The sequence below is a fragment of the Aquarana catesbeiana genome, linkage group LG01, assembly GCF_042186555.1.
Source record: "Aquarana catesbeiana isolate 2022-GZ linkage group LG01, ASM4218655v1, whole genome shotgun sequence".
NCBI classification, from domain to species: Eukaryota; Metazoa; Chordata; class Amphibia; order Anura; family Ranidae; genus Aquarana; species Aquarana catesbeiana.
In genome coordinates, this window is record NC_133324.1 from 366,567,627 (window position 1) to 366,585,762 (window position 18,136).

The 18,136-nt window shown below is 44.7% G+C and overlaps 2 protein-coding genes across 2 annotated transcripts in view; one reads left to right on the forward strand and one right to left on the reverse strand.

Annotated features, from left to right (window-relative positions):
* HABP4 (hyaluronan binding protein 4) overlaps nucleotides 1-5,224 on the reverse strand; it is a 274,086-nt gene extending 268,862 nt beyond the window's left edge. Inside the window, exon 1 of the mRNA XM_073633090.1 lies at nucleotides 5,070-5,224. The gene's annotated coding sequence lies outside the window, so the exon portion shown is untranslated. The remainder of the gene's footprint in view (nucleotides 1-5,069) is intronic.
* SLC35D2 (solute carrier family 35 member D2) overlaps nucleotides 1-18,136 on the forward strand; it is a 184,851-nt gene that overhangs the window by 7,174 nt on the left and 159,541 nt on the right. The window contains exon 3 of the mRNA XM_073633125.1: nucleotides 2,040-2,126. Coding sequence (XP_073489226.1) covers nucleotides 2,040-2,126 — 87 coding nt within the window. The remainder of the gene's footprint in view (nucleotides 1-2,039; nucleotides 2,127-18,136) is intronic.

Sequence of the window (18,136 nt, forward strand, 5' to 3'; positions counted from 1 at the left end):
CCCTGAACCCTTGGGATTTAAATTTAGTTCTGTCTGCATTACAAAAACAGCCTTTTTGAGCCGATATGACATATTCTCTTGGTCTTTTTGACAAGGAAACTAGTTTTTCTGGTAACCATATCCTCTGCAAGAAGGGTATCAGAATTAAATGAACAAAGAAAAATTCCTATGAGCCAAAATGAACCTAGTGCTAAAAGTAAGCACTACACAGCCACATACATGAGTCCCGCCTTGTAATGCGTGTGAAATATTAAATTAATAAATAAATATGACGCGCTAGAGTGTGCTAACCGTGCCCTAATCCTGGCACACTGAGATACAGTGCATATACAGCAGAGTATAAAATAATTTAACCCCAATATGTGCTATATCCCCCAAGATAAACAAACTTAATGTGCACAAATAAATAGTGCAGTGAGCATGTGAAATGGTAATATCAACAAAATGCTCCAAACTGAATCAGTGCAAACCAGGTGCTAAAAGTGCAATAAACAAATAAATAATAAAATAATTAACGTTGATACATAAATGATTCATATATACAAACAAAAGCTGAAAAATGACATGTGCCAACCAAAAAGTGCAGTGTCACACAATACATATACTTAATCGTCCATCATAAAATAGACATATATTAAACACAAAAGTCCTTAATGAAAGTGATGACAACTGTGCTTCAGTGATGATATTTTCAAACGTGCTGCGATTCCATGTGCCACATATCATGCGATGGTGAAATGAAAGGTGACCCCCCCCCCCAAGGTAAAGCGCTCACCTTAGGGAATGTGAATAGTCGCTAGACAGAGTCAGGAAACGCTTATGAGCCACCCAGGGCTCAGTGTGGATCACAGGAAAACAGGCTCCAGCATGGGCTCAAATCATAGGTAAAAAGAGAAAGGAACCATATGGTGTGATAACGTTTAAAAAGTGTTTATTAACAAGGTCAGATAAAAAACTCTCCCCCAGATGGGGGTACTCACATTTTGAGGGTGCGTCAATGCAACAGTCAGAAGAGGCATAAAATCTGGATAAAACAATGAGGTAATAGATGTAGCAGTGAGGTTATGGAGAGCGTCCCAGCACAGACAGCTGCTGCTGCCTAACACTCCATCCTCGCCCCTCCCCTACGCGTCTTCAACACAGGGCGTACGTGTCATCATCAGGGGAATGTGATCACATTCCCAAACTGAGCATGTGCAGCAGGACTCCCATCACTGTGTCTTATCTGGCCTTGCCAAGAGAGACCCTGCAGGAGGGGGAGGATCTGTCCATACAGGATCAAAGAGCCTTTTTACACAATGCAGAGGATTAACCCCTTAAGTTCCACAGTGAGTATAACAAGCATGCTATTCTGCATATACAGACAGATTTTACTGTTGTGGGTTTAGTAACACTTTAACTCCTTTGCAAAACAGTCTGTTATATTTAGAGCTACACAACTTCTGCTTAACTTTACACACATACTGCTGTATGAATCAGGAGAAGGACTGTATCTACCTATCCACCCTGCCTGACTTTCACAGTTTCAGTTAGAGAGAGACAGCCAGAAAGCAAACACATTCTGCTGTGCTTTCCATTTAGAGAACCCATGATGCTTGTGATACTAGTGTTATGTATGCACCACACATTAAATGTTTACTTGTAAACTAGGAATTAAAAAAAAAAAACTGTAAAATGAGAGAAACCTATAACTAAATTTCCCTTGAAAGGTGTGATACACATTACAGTTGGTGGAGGGATATGAAATACCAAACAATAAGGCCTCATGCACACGGGTTGTTAAAATGATGTTATGAAAACGCCAGTAGCGGCTGTAAAAACGTCCGTGTGCATGAGGCCTAATAATCTGTAACTACTTGCAGTAGTCGCACAGCTTACTTCAGCAAGTTATAAAAAAAAAATCTGTACTTGTATATTTTCTGTTCACTTGCACCATTACTCAGACAATTGATACAATTCTGCATCCACCTTTTTACAGTCACTTTGATGATGCTTTTTAAATGTACCACTTGTGTTAAATCATCTGTTTGTTTTTACAGATGGGATTCACAATTGTTATACTGTACATGGGAAAAAGTAATGGATTTATCACTTTCCCAGATCTTGACAGACAGATCCCAAGAAAGGTAAGTCTTTCAGGAAAACAAAAAGTAAACCTAATCAATAAGGAACTGCAAGCAACGATGATATGCAAACTTTAGAAATTCCTAGCAGGAAATGAGAGTTCAAATTAGTTAGGTCAGATCGTAAACATTCAGTTACTTCGGTCTTGGTTATTGTATTTGGATCATGCCCTTTGCCTTAAGCATATGTTGTTTTGAGCCTTTATTAGATGTATTTTATGATGTAATGCTAGGTTCTAGAAACCTCTTTGTCATGTCATGTCATGATATAATGCAGTATCATCGATTCACTAAACCATAATGCACGTATTGTACCATTTTGTCACATTTTTCTGTTGGAAGTTATATTTTTAAACGCATGAGATCTTCAATTATGTAAGACCTTTATCCATTTATCAAAAAGTGTTGCTGTATCTGTTCAGAAAATGTTAATCTGGAGTTCAGGTTCAATTTGTTAGTCAGGCCCATCGTAATCTGCTAGTGCAGCTAATACTACCTTCTCCCCAGAATGACAATACTGCTGGCAAGCTGTGTAAATGGGAATACATAACAGACATATAGTGGAGTTTTCTCAAATTTGACTACAAAAGTGGAAATACGTTTTACGAAATACCTGAATTACCAAATTGCACTTTGGACTTTGGCACCGCTCTCCCCTGTTAAGTTAACGTGATAATATTAATCAAGTATGGGTATTCTGTCTGTAAAAGAGAGTATTCATGCTGCCCTAAAAAGCCAACCATTTTTCCTATCAATCCTCTGTACCTAAACGGAGGAAAATATGATCAGAAACTAAATTCAATAAACACAGTTCTTGCACTTTTAAAAACAAGAATGGCTGTCTGATAGAAAAGTAACTTCTCTAAAACTTTATATTGCAAATTATCGCCAATTGGGAGACTTTTAGGCCTCTTTCACACAGGTGGATAGAATTCAGCTTTTAGTTGCGGATAGATGAAGTTCTCTACTGTACCTAAACTCACACAATGCTTTGCTATGGCCCCATTCACACACTGAATTTAGCCACGGTTTCGTTATATGGGGTTTTGTGCAGTTAGAAAAAAAAATTGACTGCGTCCAGGACCAATTTAGCACAGCTATCTGCACATAACCGCAGATAATCGCAGTGTACTATTTCTCCTGTGGATAGCAGTGGCAACGAGGAAAGAAAAACAAGAGGAAGCACATCAGAAATGGCAAGAATGTTCCACCACGGCTAAACGCAGCCGCAGATAAACGCACGTAATTGCTGGTAATCGCAATGTACAACTGCAAGTGATCGCTGTTCCTGGAGTCTTGGAATTTCAAAATAACAAAACATGCTTTTACAGCAGCAGAACAGCCGCCCGTGTGAATGAGGCCTTATATAAAGCTGTGCACTTGGTAAAAATATGAACCTTCAAAGAAAACTACAGGTCAGGGTGATCAGTAGATCCAGAGATATAGGTAGCTAATGTTGAATGCAGTTTTATTATTTTCTCTGCAAATACAGGCCACCGGCTTCCTGATGATCCTTTTAATAGATGGGTGGCCACCTAGGGAGGCTCAGGAGGTAGGAGAGGCAGATCTACAAATTGTTTTACTATATGCTGGAGGATAGCCTCTGCCTAAGCATTTTTGATCACATGCTCAGTTTGGATAGTAGCATAGGAACATCCGGTACCAGAGGTTCTGGTTGCAATAGATGCTCTGCTACTGGGAGAATAATAGGACCTACTTAGCCATATACAAATGTCCCTTTCATCACCATGACCTTGAGCAAGTGCTTGGTCAAAGAGAGGAAACAAACTGTGAAATGTGGAGGGGTTTATTTGAGCCGAGGGGTGTGAAAGGAAAGTTATGAGGGTTGAGTGTTCTAGGTATAGCATGTAATTGTTTTGGCATGTTAGCTGCAGTAGGATAAGTGGATTAATTTGGGAATGATAACATGAAAGCGGTGGCTAAAGAACTGCAACTCAGAAGGCTCTGGCGCATATGAAATAGGACCTTAGCTACACCACTACCTCTAAAGCAGAGCAGTATAATAATGTTATTCAAAATAATATGTGATCAAACAAGTTTTTCTAGTCTGTCAGGACTTCAGAACCTCTCTCTCTAAAACGGTACTAATTGATAACAGTGCAGCAGACGAAGAGAGTAGAGAAAGTTATTAGCTTAGTGAAATGATGGCAGGATCAACAGGTATTTTTGAGAAAAGAAAATAACCCCTCATGGAATAGTGGGACTTTAAAGGCAACTAAGTAGGTATAAAAGCAATTTTAATGGTACAAATATACAAAAATATACATAAAAAGAATATACATATAACGAAAAATCTACTACAATCATATGAAATGATCACTTTAACAATAAAATCAAGAGTATACTGGTGAGCAAACCAAATGTGTATTCATGTAGTCTTCCACCTGAGCCTACGCGTTTCGGGACTGCAGGAGTCCCTTCATCAAGGGCAAATTGTAGGAGGATTTTACACTACATAACAAAACATGGAATATCGTAATTAGAAACAAATGCATTGAACATGTTTCCTGCATCTAACATCATTGCATATAAAAAAAAAAAAAAAAAAAACATACCCAAGTATAATCAGGAAGGCTGACTGTCGGAGTAAGTCTCGGGGACACAACCACAAAGAACGCCAGGAATCCAACTGAGGAAACGGGCGTATACCCGGCCCCACCTTCTCCACACTGGTCCCAATGTGCCACCCCAAGAGGATTCCGGGAGTGGCAGCACTGTCCCAAAGGGGCCCAAAAAGCGAACAGCCAAAAAAGGGGGGAGGAGAAGGAGATTCTCTGAAAGCACAAAAAAAGCCCATATAGATCGGGTATTATAAATGCTAGTACTATAAAAGAGCGAGAAACACCCTTATGCTAAAAATGCATGGACATGCAGGTATGCATATAGGTCGGGTGTAAAAAGCCAGTCTAAATGTTCATGACTTACCCCAATGTTGGTATGTGAGGGATATGGTGATTATATGTAAGTAGGAAATCCCCAATGTAAGAGCAGGGGAAACGGGTGTCCCTTGAATGCAGGAACAGCTCCAGAAATTGTCAGAAATAGCAGCTTCATGCAGTACAAACTCTGTAAGGTAATGCAAAAAAAGGAAGAGCTTACTCACCAGCATGACAAAGGTATTGGCTAAATCTCATGATAGCTAATGTGTGTGGGCGGAAAGTTCCTCAGACAAGCACACTGAGAAGCATGTCACAATGGAAAGTTACCACAGAGAAAATGGTGTTGATAAGGAAATACCAAACAGCCTTACCTTGTCTCCAGTGCTATAATGCAGTGTGATAGCTAACTCCGTCTCCCACCACCGCCGCCGAGTCGGACAGTGACACCGACACGGCGTCCGGTGGTTAGATATAGGGAGGAGGAGGAGATAAATGCGGCGCTGATTGGTGCCCGAGTTCTGCCAATCACGCCGCCGCTCCAATCAGAGTGTGGATGCCATGGAAACCTCACAGCGTCGGTCCACCTACGAACGCTGAGAGAGAGAATCCATGGTGATAATAAGACGCCGCTCCGTCCAGCGGGGAGGGGAAAGCAGAAGCCCTGACAACAGGGAGAGAGAGTCTTCCCGTCGTCAGGGCGTTCAACCTAGTCTACTGACATCAACAGCAGGATACACACAAATCCGAATACTGCAGCCCGGTCCACAAAGGGGGGGGGGGCCGCCGAGAGATCACAGTTACACGAAATTAAACGGGGAAGTAAATAATTGAAAAACCATAACTACCTGAATGAATATGCGGTGGAGTCACCAACCTTGTGTGTTCAGGTATTTTTGCACCGATTTAACAGATATTACAAAACACTTGCAAGTGTACATTTTAACAGACTAAAATGGAGCAAATAAGGGAAGTTCATTATTAGGGTTTACATACACTTTAAAAGCATAGCACAGCTATAGTACCTTATTTCTATCTCCATGCAATAGGGGGCTCTGTCACAATACCTTCATTTAAAAAGACTTTGGGTGGTTTATCTACAACTGTTTTTCTCATCAGTCACTCAGCTAGACTGCTGTTTGTGGTGTCTGACATAAGCCTGGTAAACACACAGGCCTGTATCAGCCAGTTCAAAAGAAGCCAGCCGAACAGCCTGCTTCTGTCGTACGGGCATGCTGCAAAACCAGCAGCCGATCAGCATCCGATCAGCGTTGGCAGACAATGGCTGCGAGTGCTGACCAGTGTGTTCTGGCAGGGGGAACACAACAGCTCAATGAAGTGATCGCTGTACTAATATTGGATAATTAGTACAACGAGTTCCTCAGTTCTTTTTCATTCAGCCCACTGGGTTGAACGAAAAAAACTTAGTGTGTACCAGGCTATACAGCCACTAGATAAGGCTTGCACATCTCTATACCAAATATGAAACAAGAGGCACACACAATGTAAAGTTCATATATAAATTTGCTTTCAAATAAATTTAGCAATAACTGAAAATGATTAAGTGTTTTAAAGTTTCCCATTAAAATAGAACCTGTACGCATGCGGGTACTGCCATTGCTGACTTGTTTATAAAGCCGCAGGAGGGTATATATATCTTATCCTGCATCCCCAACAGTGGGTCATTAATAATGCATCTGTGAATAAAAAATTGTGGGGAAGGAGGAGCAGATGGTGATATATCAGAAATAATTATTCAAGGAGATAAACAAAAAAGAGAAGGAGGAGAAAAGAGAATTAAAATGAGAGAGAAAAAAAAGAGAGAATCAGAGAGGTCCGGGAATAGGATAAAAAGGGTGAGGGTCAGGAAGGTGGCTATGGTGGTAGGTCCATATCGACATCCGAAACTAGACATGTTTGCCCTAGGGACACATTTTCACAATGCCAGCAAGGACTGTTCAAAGTTCCTAGATAGGTAATGTTCGATCCAGGGGGACAAAATCTTTTCAAACTTTTGTACTGAGTCCTCAAGATTTGAGGCATTTTCTCGATAATTAGAAACCACATTATTTTATGTAATGTGCATAATGGTTGGGGAGGAGGACCACCACGCCTTGGCTAGCACGTCTTTTTCCCTCTGTAAATGGAAATTTGTGACTTCACGTAATCTGGTGGTTTTAGATTCAGCAATGAACCCCATGGGGATTTTTGTTTACCTTTTACCTAGAACGCTAGAATACTAATTGGTACATGTTGGTCTTGGGGCACTCCAATCATATGTATAGAAGGGTGCCTGAGGATTGACATCCCCTAAGAATTTGTCAGGTGAGGTGGGTCTGAACTTTGCCAAGTGTTGTGAAACCACTCCATGAGAAGTTTGTACTTGCATTCTATCACTGTGGGCTGTGGTTTAATAAATTTGTTTCCAGCTCTCCTAATCTACTTTCCTTCCCAAGCCTTTCTCCCACTTTGCTTCATAGGGGAGAGGATTAGGTATTTACCCTACCAAAAGCGATGCATATATGCTGGAGGTAGTCCCTCTGGAAATAGAATCATGTAAATATATGTTCAAATGTCATTAAATGATGTCTGGGGGGATGATGATGTTTAATTGTTTGGGTAATAAAGTGTTTTACTTGGAGGTATCTTACGATTTCTTGCGCTGAGACCTTGTGTAAATTTTATATGGAGGGTAAGCAGAGGACCCCTGTGAGTGACATTAGGTTATACTGTAGATTCTATATGGGTCTTTGGAGACCCACAATTTGCAATGCAAGTGTCTCAAGAAAACCTGGGAGAAACGTGATGTTGCAGTCTAGGGTTAAGAGTAAGGATGAGCTCCGGCGTGTTCGCACTGCCCATGTGCAGAGCCCGCCAGGAAGTCGGCACTGTGCAGACACAGGCAGTGAGACATTGTCCCGATACGCGGCTGCAGAGATCAGGAAATGTCTCACTGCCTGTGATTAGCAAAGCGCAGTGCCGACTTCCTGGCGGGCTCTGCACGTAGGGTGTGCGAACATGAGCTCATCCTTAGTTGAGAGTAGGGAGACATTCATTTATCAGAATATTTCACATTGTCTCATGGGCTCCAGAGGTAAGGGAGAAGAGCTGGGCCAGAGGAGAAAATAATTATGACATGCAAGGATAAAGGGGGCTCTAAGCATTTCAAAATAATTGATCTTTCTGTGTTTTTACATGCAATTTTTTAAGTTGGTAATAAGGTCTCTTTAAAGTCTTGGGATAGCCTAATAAACAGGACTACTTGTACACAGGATAACTTAGTGCCCTTCTGTTTTATTTAAATACAATATACATGTATTATTGCCTTGAAATAATTATGCCTTGAAATAATCTGTACGGTCACTCAATGCTGGGGAGGATTGGGTGGCTGAATGGCTAAGCATAAAAGCAGTTATTGCCAGAGAATTAACTTTAAAGGTGGGCATATGTGTGAGTTGCTGGCACAGCAGCTAGTGGAGGAGTTTGCTTGCACAATAAAGTGATTACTGTGTAAAGGGGTTGTGGTGGAAAACAAAGGTAGATACAGCGATGGTAAGCTGGAGAGCCTGTCTCTACATGGATACTATTTTTTATTTATTTTTTCAAAATACATCTTCTTTGTGGCCACGGGTGGCCATTAAAAAGGGGTGGGAGTCGAGTCTATAGCAGATGGTAATATAACTCTGGGAAAAAATTTGAAGAAATAAAGAGAGCAATGGAAGCTCTTTCCTTGTTCCTTTCTGGTTTTCTGTGTTTCTACTTTGCTATATGCACAAGTTATGTTTTAACTGTGGAGATTTGCATGTGAGTGTACCATATATTCATGAAGTTACTTTACAAGGCATTCTGTGTTTTGGTAAATAGTAATACCCTAACCAAATATAGTGTTTTACCTCCCCCAGGGATTATTATGGTACCAATCAACACATATGTCAATTCAGAAAGTATTAATTTTATTGCACAAATTTCACATAAAAGAAATGCGAAAAAAATACAATTTAAAGTGTATTTTCAGTTTTGCAGCCAAACTCTGACAGAGCCTACTTTATATTTGCTACATGTCCCCATTCACATAGCATACTTTAACCACTTCAGCCCCGTAAGATTTGGCTGCTGAATGACCAGGCCATTTTTTGCGATTCAACACTTTGACAATTGCACGTCCGTGCGACGCTGCACCCAAACAAAATTGACATCCTTTTTTTCCCCACAAATAGAGCTTTCTTTTGGTGGTATTTAATCACCTCTGTGGTTTTTATTTTTTTCACTATAAACAAAAAAAGTGCGACAATTTTGAAAAAACACAATTTCTAATTCGTTCATTGACAGACACAGGACTAGGCAGAACAAAAAAAAAAACAACCCCTGGCTACGCCCATGGGCTGTCCTCCGTTAGTATATAACTCCCTCCCTGCTCTAGGTATTCAGTTTTTTTCTGCCTAGTCCCTGCTGAGATCTCTAGTCCTGGGAATTTTTTTGTTTGTTATTTTCTGTTTTTCCTGGATTTTTTCCGGAGAGGTCTACAATCAACTGCCGGGCAGGCCTACGGGCTGGAGGCTTGATCCAGTGGTCACCCCAGTCTGGCCAGCGAGCGCGCGCAGTCCACAGATACGCGCTAGGTGGGCCACGACATAGCCCCACTGGACCGGGCTAGCCTTGCGAGTTAAACGTCTCGCGAGGTCACATATGACCGGGTCTCGCCTGTGTCTCAGTGTTCCTCATGGCGAACAGCCCCCCCACTTCGAGGAGGATCTGTCCGGGAGCGTTACCCGCGCTTTTCGCTGGAGAGGTAAGTAAGGGGTCCCCTCCTCTCCTTCCCCGGAGTGGTGTGGGTGCGGGTACTCCCTGGGGGTGGTCACCCCCCCAGAGTTCTCTTCCACCCCCCTCCCTTCCCCTCCTTCCTCCCCCCCTATCCTGGGTGAGGCCTAGGCTTTGGTCTAGGGGCTTTGGGACATGGTTCCCCTTTTTTCCACCTTTAGGTTGTTACTGGGGGAGGGGGCATCTAGGGTTAGGCCTGGGAGGTGAGTGGTTGCCGTAATTTAGGCCACGGCTTTGCGGCCTACCAGCTGGGGGGGGGGGCGCTCTCGCGACCAGCGGCCGAAAATTTAAGCCGCGGCTTTGCGGCCTACCGCATTCGCGGCCGGCGGCCGAAAATATAGGCCGCATTTTTTCGGCCCACCTGCTTGGAGGTCTGAAAGTTTAGCATTGCAGCCTACCGACCAGTTGTTCTGTCGGGCGGTCTGGTCCCACCGTGGGCCGCGCGCTCACAACGTGCAGCCAAAATTTAGCCCAAGGCTTTTGCGGCCTACTGGGCCGTGTTTTTTGTACCTATTGGGCCGCAGCTTCTGTGGCCTCCTGGATCGGCGCCCCTGTGAGGGGCCCTGGAATGTGCCCCCTGTGGGGGGCCCCGGAATGTGCCCTTGGTGAGGAGCCCCAGTCTGTGCCCTCGGTGAGGGTCCCTGGTATTTGCCCCCTGTGAGGGTCCCAGTTAAACGTCTCGCGAGGTCACATATGACCGGGTCTCGCCTGTGTCTCAGTGTTCCTCATGGCGAACAGCCCCCCCACTTCGAGGAGGATCTGTCCGGGAGCGTTACCCGCGCTTTTCGCTGGAGAGGTAAGTAAGGGGTCCCCTCCTCTCCTTCCCCGGAGTGGTGTGGGTGCGGGTACTCCCTGGGGGTGGTCACCCCCCCAGAGTTCTCTTCCACCCCCCTCCCTTCCCCTCCTTCCTCCCCCCCTATCCTGGGTGAGGCCTAGGCTTTGGTCTAGGGGCTTTGGGACATGGTTCCCCTTTTTTCCACCTTTAGGTTGTTACTGGGGGAGGGGGCATCTAGGGTTGGGCCTGGGAGGTGAGTGGTTGCCGTAATTTAGGCCACGGCTTTGCGGCCTACCAGCTGGGGGGGGGGCGCTCTCGCGACCAGCGGCCGAAAATTTAGGCCGCGGCTTTGCGGCCTACCGCATTCGCGGCCGGCGGCCGAAAATATAGGCCGCATTTTTTCGGCCCACCTGCTTGGAGGTCTGAAAGTTTAGCCTTGCAGCCTACCGACCAGTTGTTCTGTCGGGCGGTCTGGTCCCACCGTGGGCCGCGCGCTCACAACGTGCAGCCAAAATTTAGCCCAAGGCTTTTGCGGCCTACTGGGCCGTGTTTTTTGTACCTATTGGGCCGCAGCTTCTGTGGCCTCCTGGATCGGCGCCCCTGTGAGGGGCCCTGGAATGTGCCCCCTGTGGGGGGCCCCGGAATGTGCCCTTGGTGAGGAGCCCCAGTCTGTGCCCTCGGTGAGGGTCCCTGGTATTTGCCCCCTGTGAGGGTCCCCGGTATTTGCCCCCTGCTAGTAGCCCCTGTATTTTCCCCTGTGAGGGGCCCTGGTTTGTGCCCCATGCAAGGGGCCTTGGTTTGCGCCCCCTGTGAGGGGCTCTGGTTTGCGCCCCCTGTGAGGGGCCCCGGTATTTGCCCCCCTGTGAGGGGCCCCCGGTCTGCGCCCCCTGTGAGGGGCCCCGGTCTCTGCCCCCTGTTAGGGGCTCTGTTTTGTGCCCCCTGTAAAGGGGGCCTTGGTCTGTGCAGCCTCGGTCGACATCCCATATGTGGACCTCGGGTGGGGGGGGTCCAGTTGGTGGCCCCCTCCCCGTGTGTTTTTTTGGGGTAGCGCTTAGGCATATAGCCTAGTATATAGCACCCCTGCCCTCCCCTCTCCTCTCTGTCTCTTATCTGGCTCTGAGGATGTGGCCCAGCTTGTGGGGTGGTGGCCATGCTCCCTATCTTGTCAGGGAGTGAGGATAACTGCAGTAGGACAGGAAAAAGTGCTAGTTATCGTACTTATTGCATCTGTGCAGGAACCTTTTAAGATGGGGGATGCGGCTGTGGCTGCGGCGGAGAGCCGATACCTCATAAGCCGTCTTGCACGGCGAAAGTGTTCCCTTTTACCTCTTATCTTGACAATATTTGTCCTTGAGGACTGAGAGGGTCTAGAGTGCATTTGTGTTTCTAAAAAAAAAAAAAAAAAAGCTTGCTGTGAGCTACCCATTTGGGAATTCCCCTGCCTTTTCTGCGTTGCCGAACCTATGGTCTAGGCACTGCAGTATGTCAGCTACGCCTCTTGGCCGTAGTTCCCCTGGTTGCTGAGCTTCTAAGGTCTCCTCAGTGGTGCTTAGGTATTTTGGGCGCTACCCTGGATGTCAATACTTCCAATGGGCGTCTACTGCCGGATCGATTGCTGTTCTCCGCGGGGGGATGTGCAAGCTCTGTTGCTGCAGAGTGTGGTTGTCACGGTTCCTGTGTTGGGAACAGTTTAAAGCCCTGACCTGCCTTGTGTGGGTACAAAAGGTCAGGGTGGAGTCCGTTAGCACGGTAGCACCCCTTCATTATGGGGACCTTCTGGATGTGCCCGACTCCAGTACCTCCTCCGTTTTGCTGTGGGTGCGGCGCATAGTCTGGCCACCACTCCTCGGGTATTCGCGAGGTGTTGACCCCGGATCGGGCGTGGTTGCATCTGTGGGGGTTTGCGGTCCTGGCTGCCTGGACGATCTTCTTCTGCCACTTCTCGGCTACCCCGAGGGGCAATGTAGTTTCTACACAGACCTTGACTGATTTCAGTAGGCATCTTTACTATCTAAAGTCTGCTTGGGCCCTTCCAGAACGTCGGATTATCTAAGCCCGTACTTCAGCTCTGGCCAGCGTGTTTTCTTCTCTTGGACAAACTCCAGAAGTTGCGTGCTGCGATTTTTATTTTTCTGTGGACCTGCGTGTGGGTATTCTCTGCGGACCTGCGTGTGGATATTGGGTCTGAGAGTTTCTACCTTTTTGAAACAATTCCATTTGCGCAGTTCCATACAAGCTCCCTTCGGGGAGATCCTGGCATGAGACAAATACTCGAGTTCTTGGGACAATCGGATTCAGCTGAGTTAGGAAACCAGGGTTCCCTGGTCTGGTGGGTTGTATTAAACAGGGTGACCACCAATGCCAGTCGGTCCGGGTAGGATGTCCTGGAACTGAGCTCTGCTCAGGGTCATTGTACACTGGTGGAATCCGGACTACCAGGTAATATCCTGGAACTTTGAGTGATCAGGCTAAGTCTGGATCATGGACGGATCGACTTTGAGGGCTCCCGATACGGTTCTTGTCGGACAAGGCAACCACGATGGCTTATGTCCTTCGCCAGGGCGGGTCAAATTGGCTGTGGCGGCCCTGGCTGTTGCCAGTATTTCCCGGTGGACAGAACATTTCCCAGTGGACAGAACGTCCCGGTGGACAGGATCACGACTGCGGGGGTTCCAGTCATTCTATTATCCCCAGATGGATCCAGTCGGTCTGGGTACGCCGACCAGGTGCGCCTGGTCGCCGGTGTTCCTTGTCGACTGCCTCTCAGTAAGGATCTATGGTCCTAGGGCCGTTCTTCCATCCTGCCTTAGAGTCACTGGTTTTAACGGCCTGGCTGTGTTGAACCAAGTGCAGCAGTTCCGACACTGTTGATGACTAGGGAGTCCATCTTTTAGGAGGTTTTAACCTCCGGGTGTAGAGAGCTCATATATCCTGGTGTGAATCACCGGGCATTCATCCTTGTTCTTTCTAGGTGGCTCCAATTCCGACCCCCATTTACGGGGTGTTTAGCAGGAATGCGCCTCAAGTACCATCGAGGGCCAGGTGTCAGCCTGGGTGGTCGTCTTCAGCATCCCCTGGTCTCGCGCTCCCTGATGCGTACCTTTATTCAAAGGGTTAGACATCTGTTTCCACCGGTGCGCTTTTTTTCTACCACCGTGGGATCTGAACTTGCTGTTTTCAGTTCTCCAGGAGCCACTCTCTCAAAATATTGGGAGATTCCACTGCTTACTCTGTCTCGGAAGGTGGTCTCTTGGTGGCTTTCACCTCTGATTACAGGGTGTCAAAAAGGGTGACGTTATCTTCTCGTTCACCTTACCCAGGTTTAGGCAGTGCTTTGCCCTTTTCTATAGTTCCGTCCCTGGGTTTCCATTTGAACAAGGACATTGTGTTTCCTTTCTTGTGTCCCTGGCAACACATCCCAAGGAATTTGTCTTATCTGCCCGGCATGTGGTTTGGGGGTTTCGGTTGTATTTGCCAGCCACTGAGTCCTTTGGAGGTCAGGCACTCTGTACTCACGGACAGGCCAAGAAAGGGGCTGTCTGCTTCTTCTGCGACCTTCTTCTGGATGGATCAGACAGATAATGACTCTGGGTTATTCTGTCAGGAATCGGGTTCCTGCTTTCCCTGTTATGGCGCATTCTTCTCGGGCGCCTAGTGCGTCTTGGGCCTTCTGTCTTTAGGCGTTCGTGGCGCATTTTTCACAAGTTCTACGAAGTGGATGGGTTGGCATCAGCGGGTGCCTTTTTTGGCCGCAAGCTTTTTACAGGCTGCTGTTAAGAGGGTCTAATCCCTCTTGAAGGGGTATCGTTCAGGTTGGGTTCCAGCTGATCCTGTGTGAAACTCCTGTTACCTGGTTGGCTTTTGTGTTAGCCTTGGGATTTTTCGCGGTCCCACCCCTCATGTTCAGCACTGCTTTGGGACATCCCTACCCTTCTGAATAAAGAAGGCTGTGTCTGTCAATGAACGAATGAGAAAAGAGGATTTTTTACTTACTATAAAATCCGTTTCTCTGAGTTCATTGACAGACACAGCACCCACCCTCTATGGAATTTTTTGATACATCTATTACTGCTTGCTACTAAACTGAATACTAGAACAAGGAGGAGGTTATATACTGACGGAGGACAGCCCATGGGCGTAGCCAGGGGGTTGTTGTTTTTTTTTTTTTTTTCTGCCTATTCCTACTCCTGCGGAGATGATATAACCCTACTGTTCTGAATAAGGAAGGCTGTGTCTGTCAATGAACTCAGAGAAACGGATTTTACAGTGAGTAAAAAATCCTATTATTTTAAACTTTTTGCTATAATAAATATCCCCATTTATTTTTTTAAAAAGTAATTTTTCTCAGTTTAGGCCGATATGTATTCTTCTATATATTTTTGGTAAAACATCGCAATAAGCATATATTGATTGGTTTGCGCAAAAGTTATAGCGTCTACAAAATAGGGGATAGATTTATAGCATTTTTATTATTATTTTTTTTTTTTTTTTACTAGTAATGGCGGCGATCTGCGATTTTTATCGTGACTGTGACATTATGGCCTACACATCGGACACTTTTGACACATTTTTAGGACCATTGGCATTAATACAGCGATCAGTGCTATAAAAATGCACTGATTAAAAATGTCACTGGCAGGAGAGGGGTTAACACTAGGGGGCGATCAAGGGGTTAACTGTGTTCCCTGTGTGTGTTTCTAACTGTAGGGGGAGGGGACTGACCTAGAGGAAATGACAGATTGTGGTTCCTAGCTATTAGGAACTCAGGATCTGTCACTCCTCACAGAACAGAACAGGGATTTGTTTGCCTGCTATCCCGATCCCACAAGCCGACGTATAGCTACGACGGCTCGCGGGATCGTGACGACCTGCTGCAGTAAAATGACGGCGGCTGGTCGGCAAGCGGTTAAAAGAAAATATTTAAAAATTGCAGCTTGCATTTTTACATGCTCTATTCTGGACTCTCCAACAAAGAACAATCCTATGTACTTCAGTTGCAACTAGATTTGAACAGTGCCTGTCCTAAAAAAGAGTTAAAGGTGTAGAGGCTGGACTTCTTGCATTGTATGTTAACAAGGACAGACTTGGGACAGGGTCACACAAACATTTTTTTTAAAACTTTGCAGTCAGCCATTACATCTCCTCCTAAAGGAAGAATCTAAAAGGTTATATATATATATATATTTTTTTTTTTTTTTTAAATGATTTTTAGACGTGTGTGAATGAGAACACATACAATAAAAACATAGTGGGAATTTCCCAAATTTGACTGCAAAAGTGGAAATACGCTTTTAAAACTGTCCAATGACATCCCACCTCTTAGTTCATCCCCCAAAATGTGTCTCAAATTAGCCTTATCACAACAAAGGGCTTATTCCCACATTGTTACATTTCAGACATCACATGATGGATTAAGGGTAAGCCCGGATTCTGTGCATTCAATTCATCTTTCTGTCAACCTCCTCTGAAGTTTATTCAAGGTGGTTGTTTAAAATCGTATAACACTCATGGAACAGCAAACCCAAAAGTTGATAATGCAAGGTGCCCCCTGATAAAAAGGATGGAAAAAAATCAGGATATAGGGGGTCTTTCACAGATTTGTGTGTGCAATAATTGTCCACAAAGGACAATTATTGCATTTTCTACAATTATATTTTTTCCCCAGAGTGTAATTGTGGGGAGCCATGTTGTTGTTAAGAGGTTTATGCAGGGTGGATCAGATATTTGCTCAAGATCTTTACTTTTCTTGCTACCATCATAGGCTAGAGACGTTCTATTTCAGGGCTCCTGGAGTTTAACAGCTAAAGATGTCAATTCTTATCAAGTGTCAACCCTTTCTCATTGTGAATCTTAGATTGTGATCAAGCTTGTACATGTCAGCTCTCTTACGTTTTTATTGACTTTAAGTAGTTCTTGCCTCCCTCTATTCTTTACCTTGTACATACTAATAATAGTTCTTAAACAGCTTTAAAAAGATTCCATGGTGGTTTACTGAAAAATTTGAAAGGTTTAAAATGATCATAGCTAACCCCCTCTTCTCTATGATAAAGTGTTACAATAAAAAGAAGGGACCAATATTAACCTCCCTGGCGGTATTCCCGAGTCTGGCTCGGGGTGGAATTTCAGTACCAAAAGTGGTTACCCCCGAGCCTGACTCGGGATTGTATCGCAGGATCCAGGAAGAGCTTACTTACCTTGTCCCCTTGCAGTGTGAACGACTCATCCTCCGCTCGATTCATCACAGAGCCGGGCTCCGTTCCCTGTGAGCGTTGCGACGCACGGGGACAGAGAACGGCGCCAAATTCAAAAAGTGAAACACACACAATACATACAGTATAATGTAATCTTACAAATTACATTACTTGTATGAATTTATTTCACATCCCTTTTGTCCCTAGTGGTTTGTCCAGTGCCCTGCATGCAGTTTTATATTATAAAAACTGTTCTTTCTGCCTGGAAACTGGAGATTGTCCATAGCAACCAAAACCGTTCCTTTACATCAAAAGGGGTTTTAGACCAGCTAGAAAACAGCGATAATAAATTAGAATCTAATGTAAGTGGTGGTTTTATCCTTAAATGAATAAATAAATAAATAGTGACTACAAGGGAAAAGGAAAAAAACAGTGGCGCTAAATTATGACAGAATTGTCCATTTGAAACAAAACTGAAAAAATGTGTAAAAATATTGTAATAAAACAATTAAATCACCCTGTGACAAGTGAAATTCATATGTGAATAAATCAATAACAAAAAGTCCATAAATTGATATTCAAAATGTCCTTGACTAATTGTGTCTTCTTATTTCATCCACCACACCAAAGTGTTTAGTGATCCCACTCCCTTAAGAAATGCACTCACCGACTTTCAATGCCTACACTTGCGTGCAAGGCTAAAGTGCTTTTATAACCACACAGAAAGGGTTAAATCAATGAACCGATATCCAAATGTGTATGCAGAAATCGTTCTACATGTAAAATAATAAAGGTGCTCCAATAGTGTAAAACAGTATAAACCAGTTTATTGTAAACACTACCACTCTTCAACCTTTACACTCACATTTCACAAAATCCAAAACCAGCAAAAAAAACTCTGATTCACAGCAAGCTTTTCAAATGGATAACACAGTGTAGGAATACAGTCACGGCGGACCCGAGGTATGCAGGCGTTAAGTCTCAACTCTCACCCCCTCCTCGGTGCCTGGCCACAATATCGAATCACCACTTCCTCGTTCGGCTTCAAGCGTCACACGTCACTGGTGATGATTGCCGTACAGCCACGCCCCGACATTTTTCGTCATAAACTGACTTATTCATGGGATTGGCTGCACGGGATGACAATCACTCCTTTTATAACCCTCCTATCAATCTTATATCAGAGAACCTTCTACAGCGCCTGCGCACAACTCGTGTCTCCGCGACCGCATAATCCCGGTCATCCAGATCATATATGAGTAATTTAGGATATATACAACCTATATAATCTACAATACAAGTATATCTCTCCCATATACACTATATACCGGA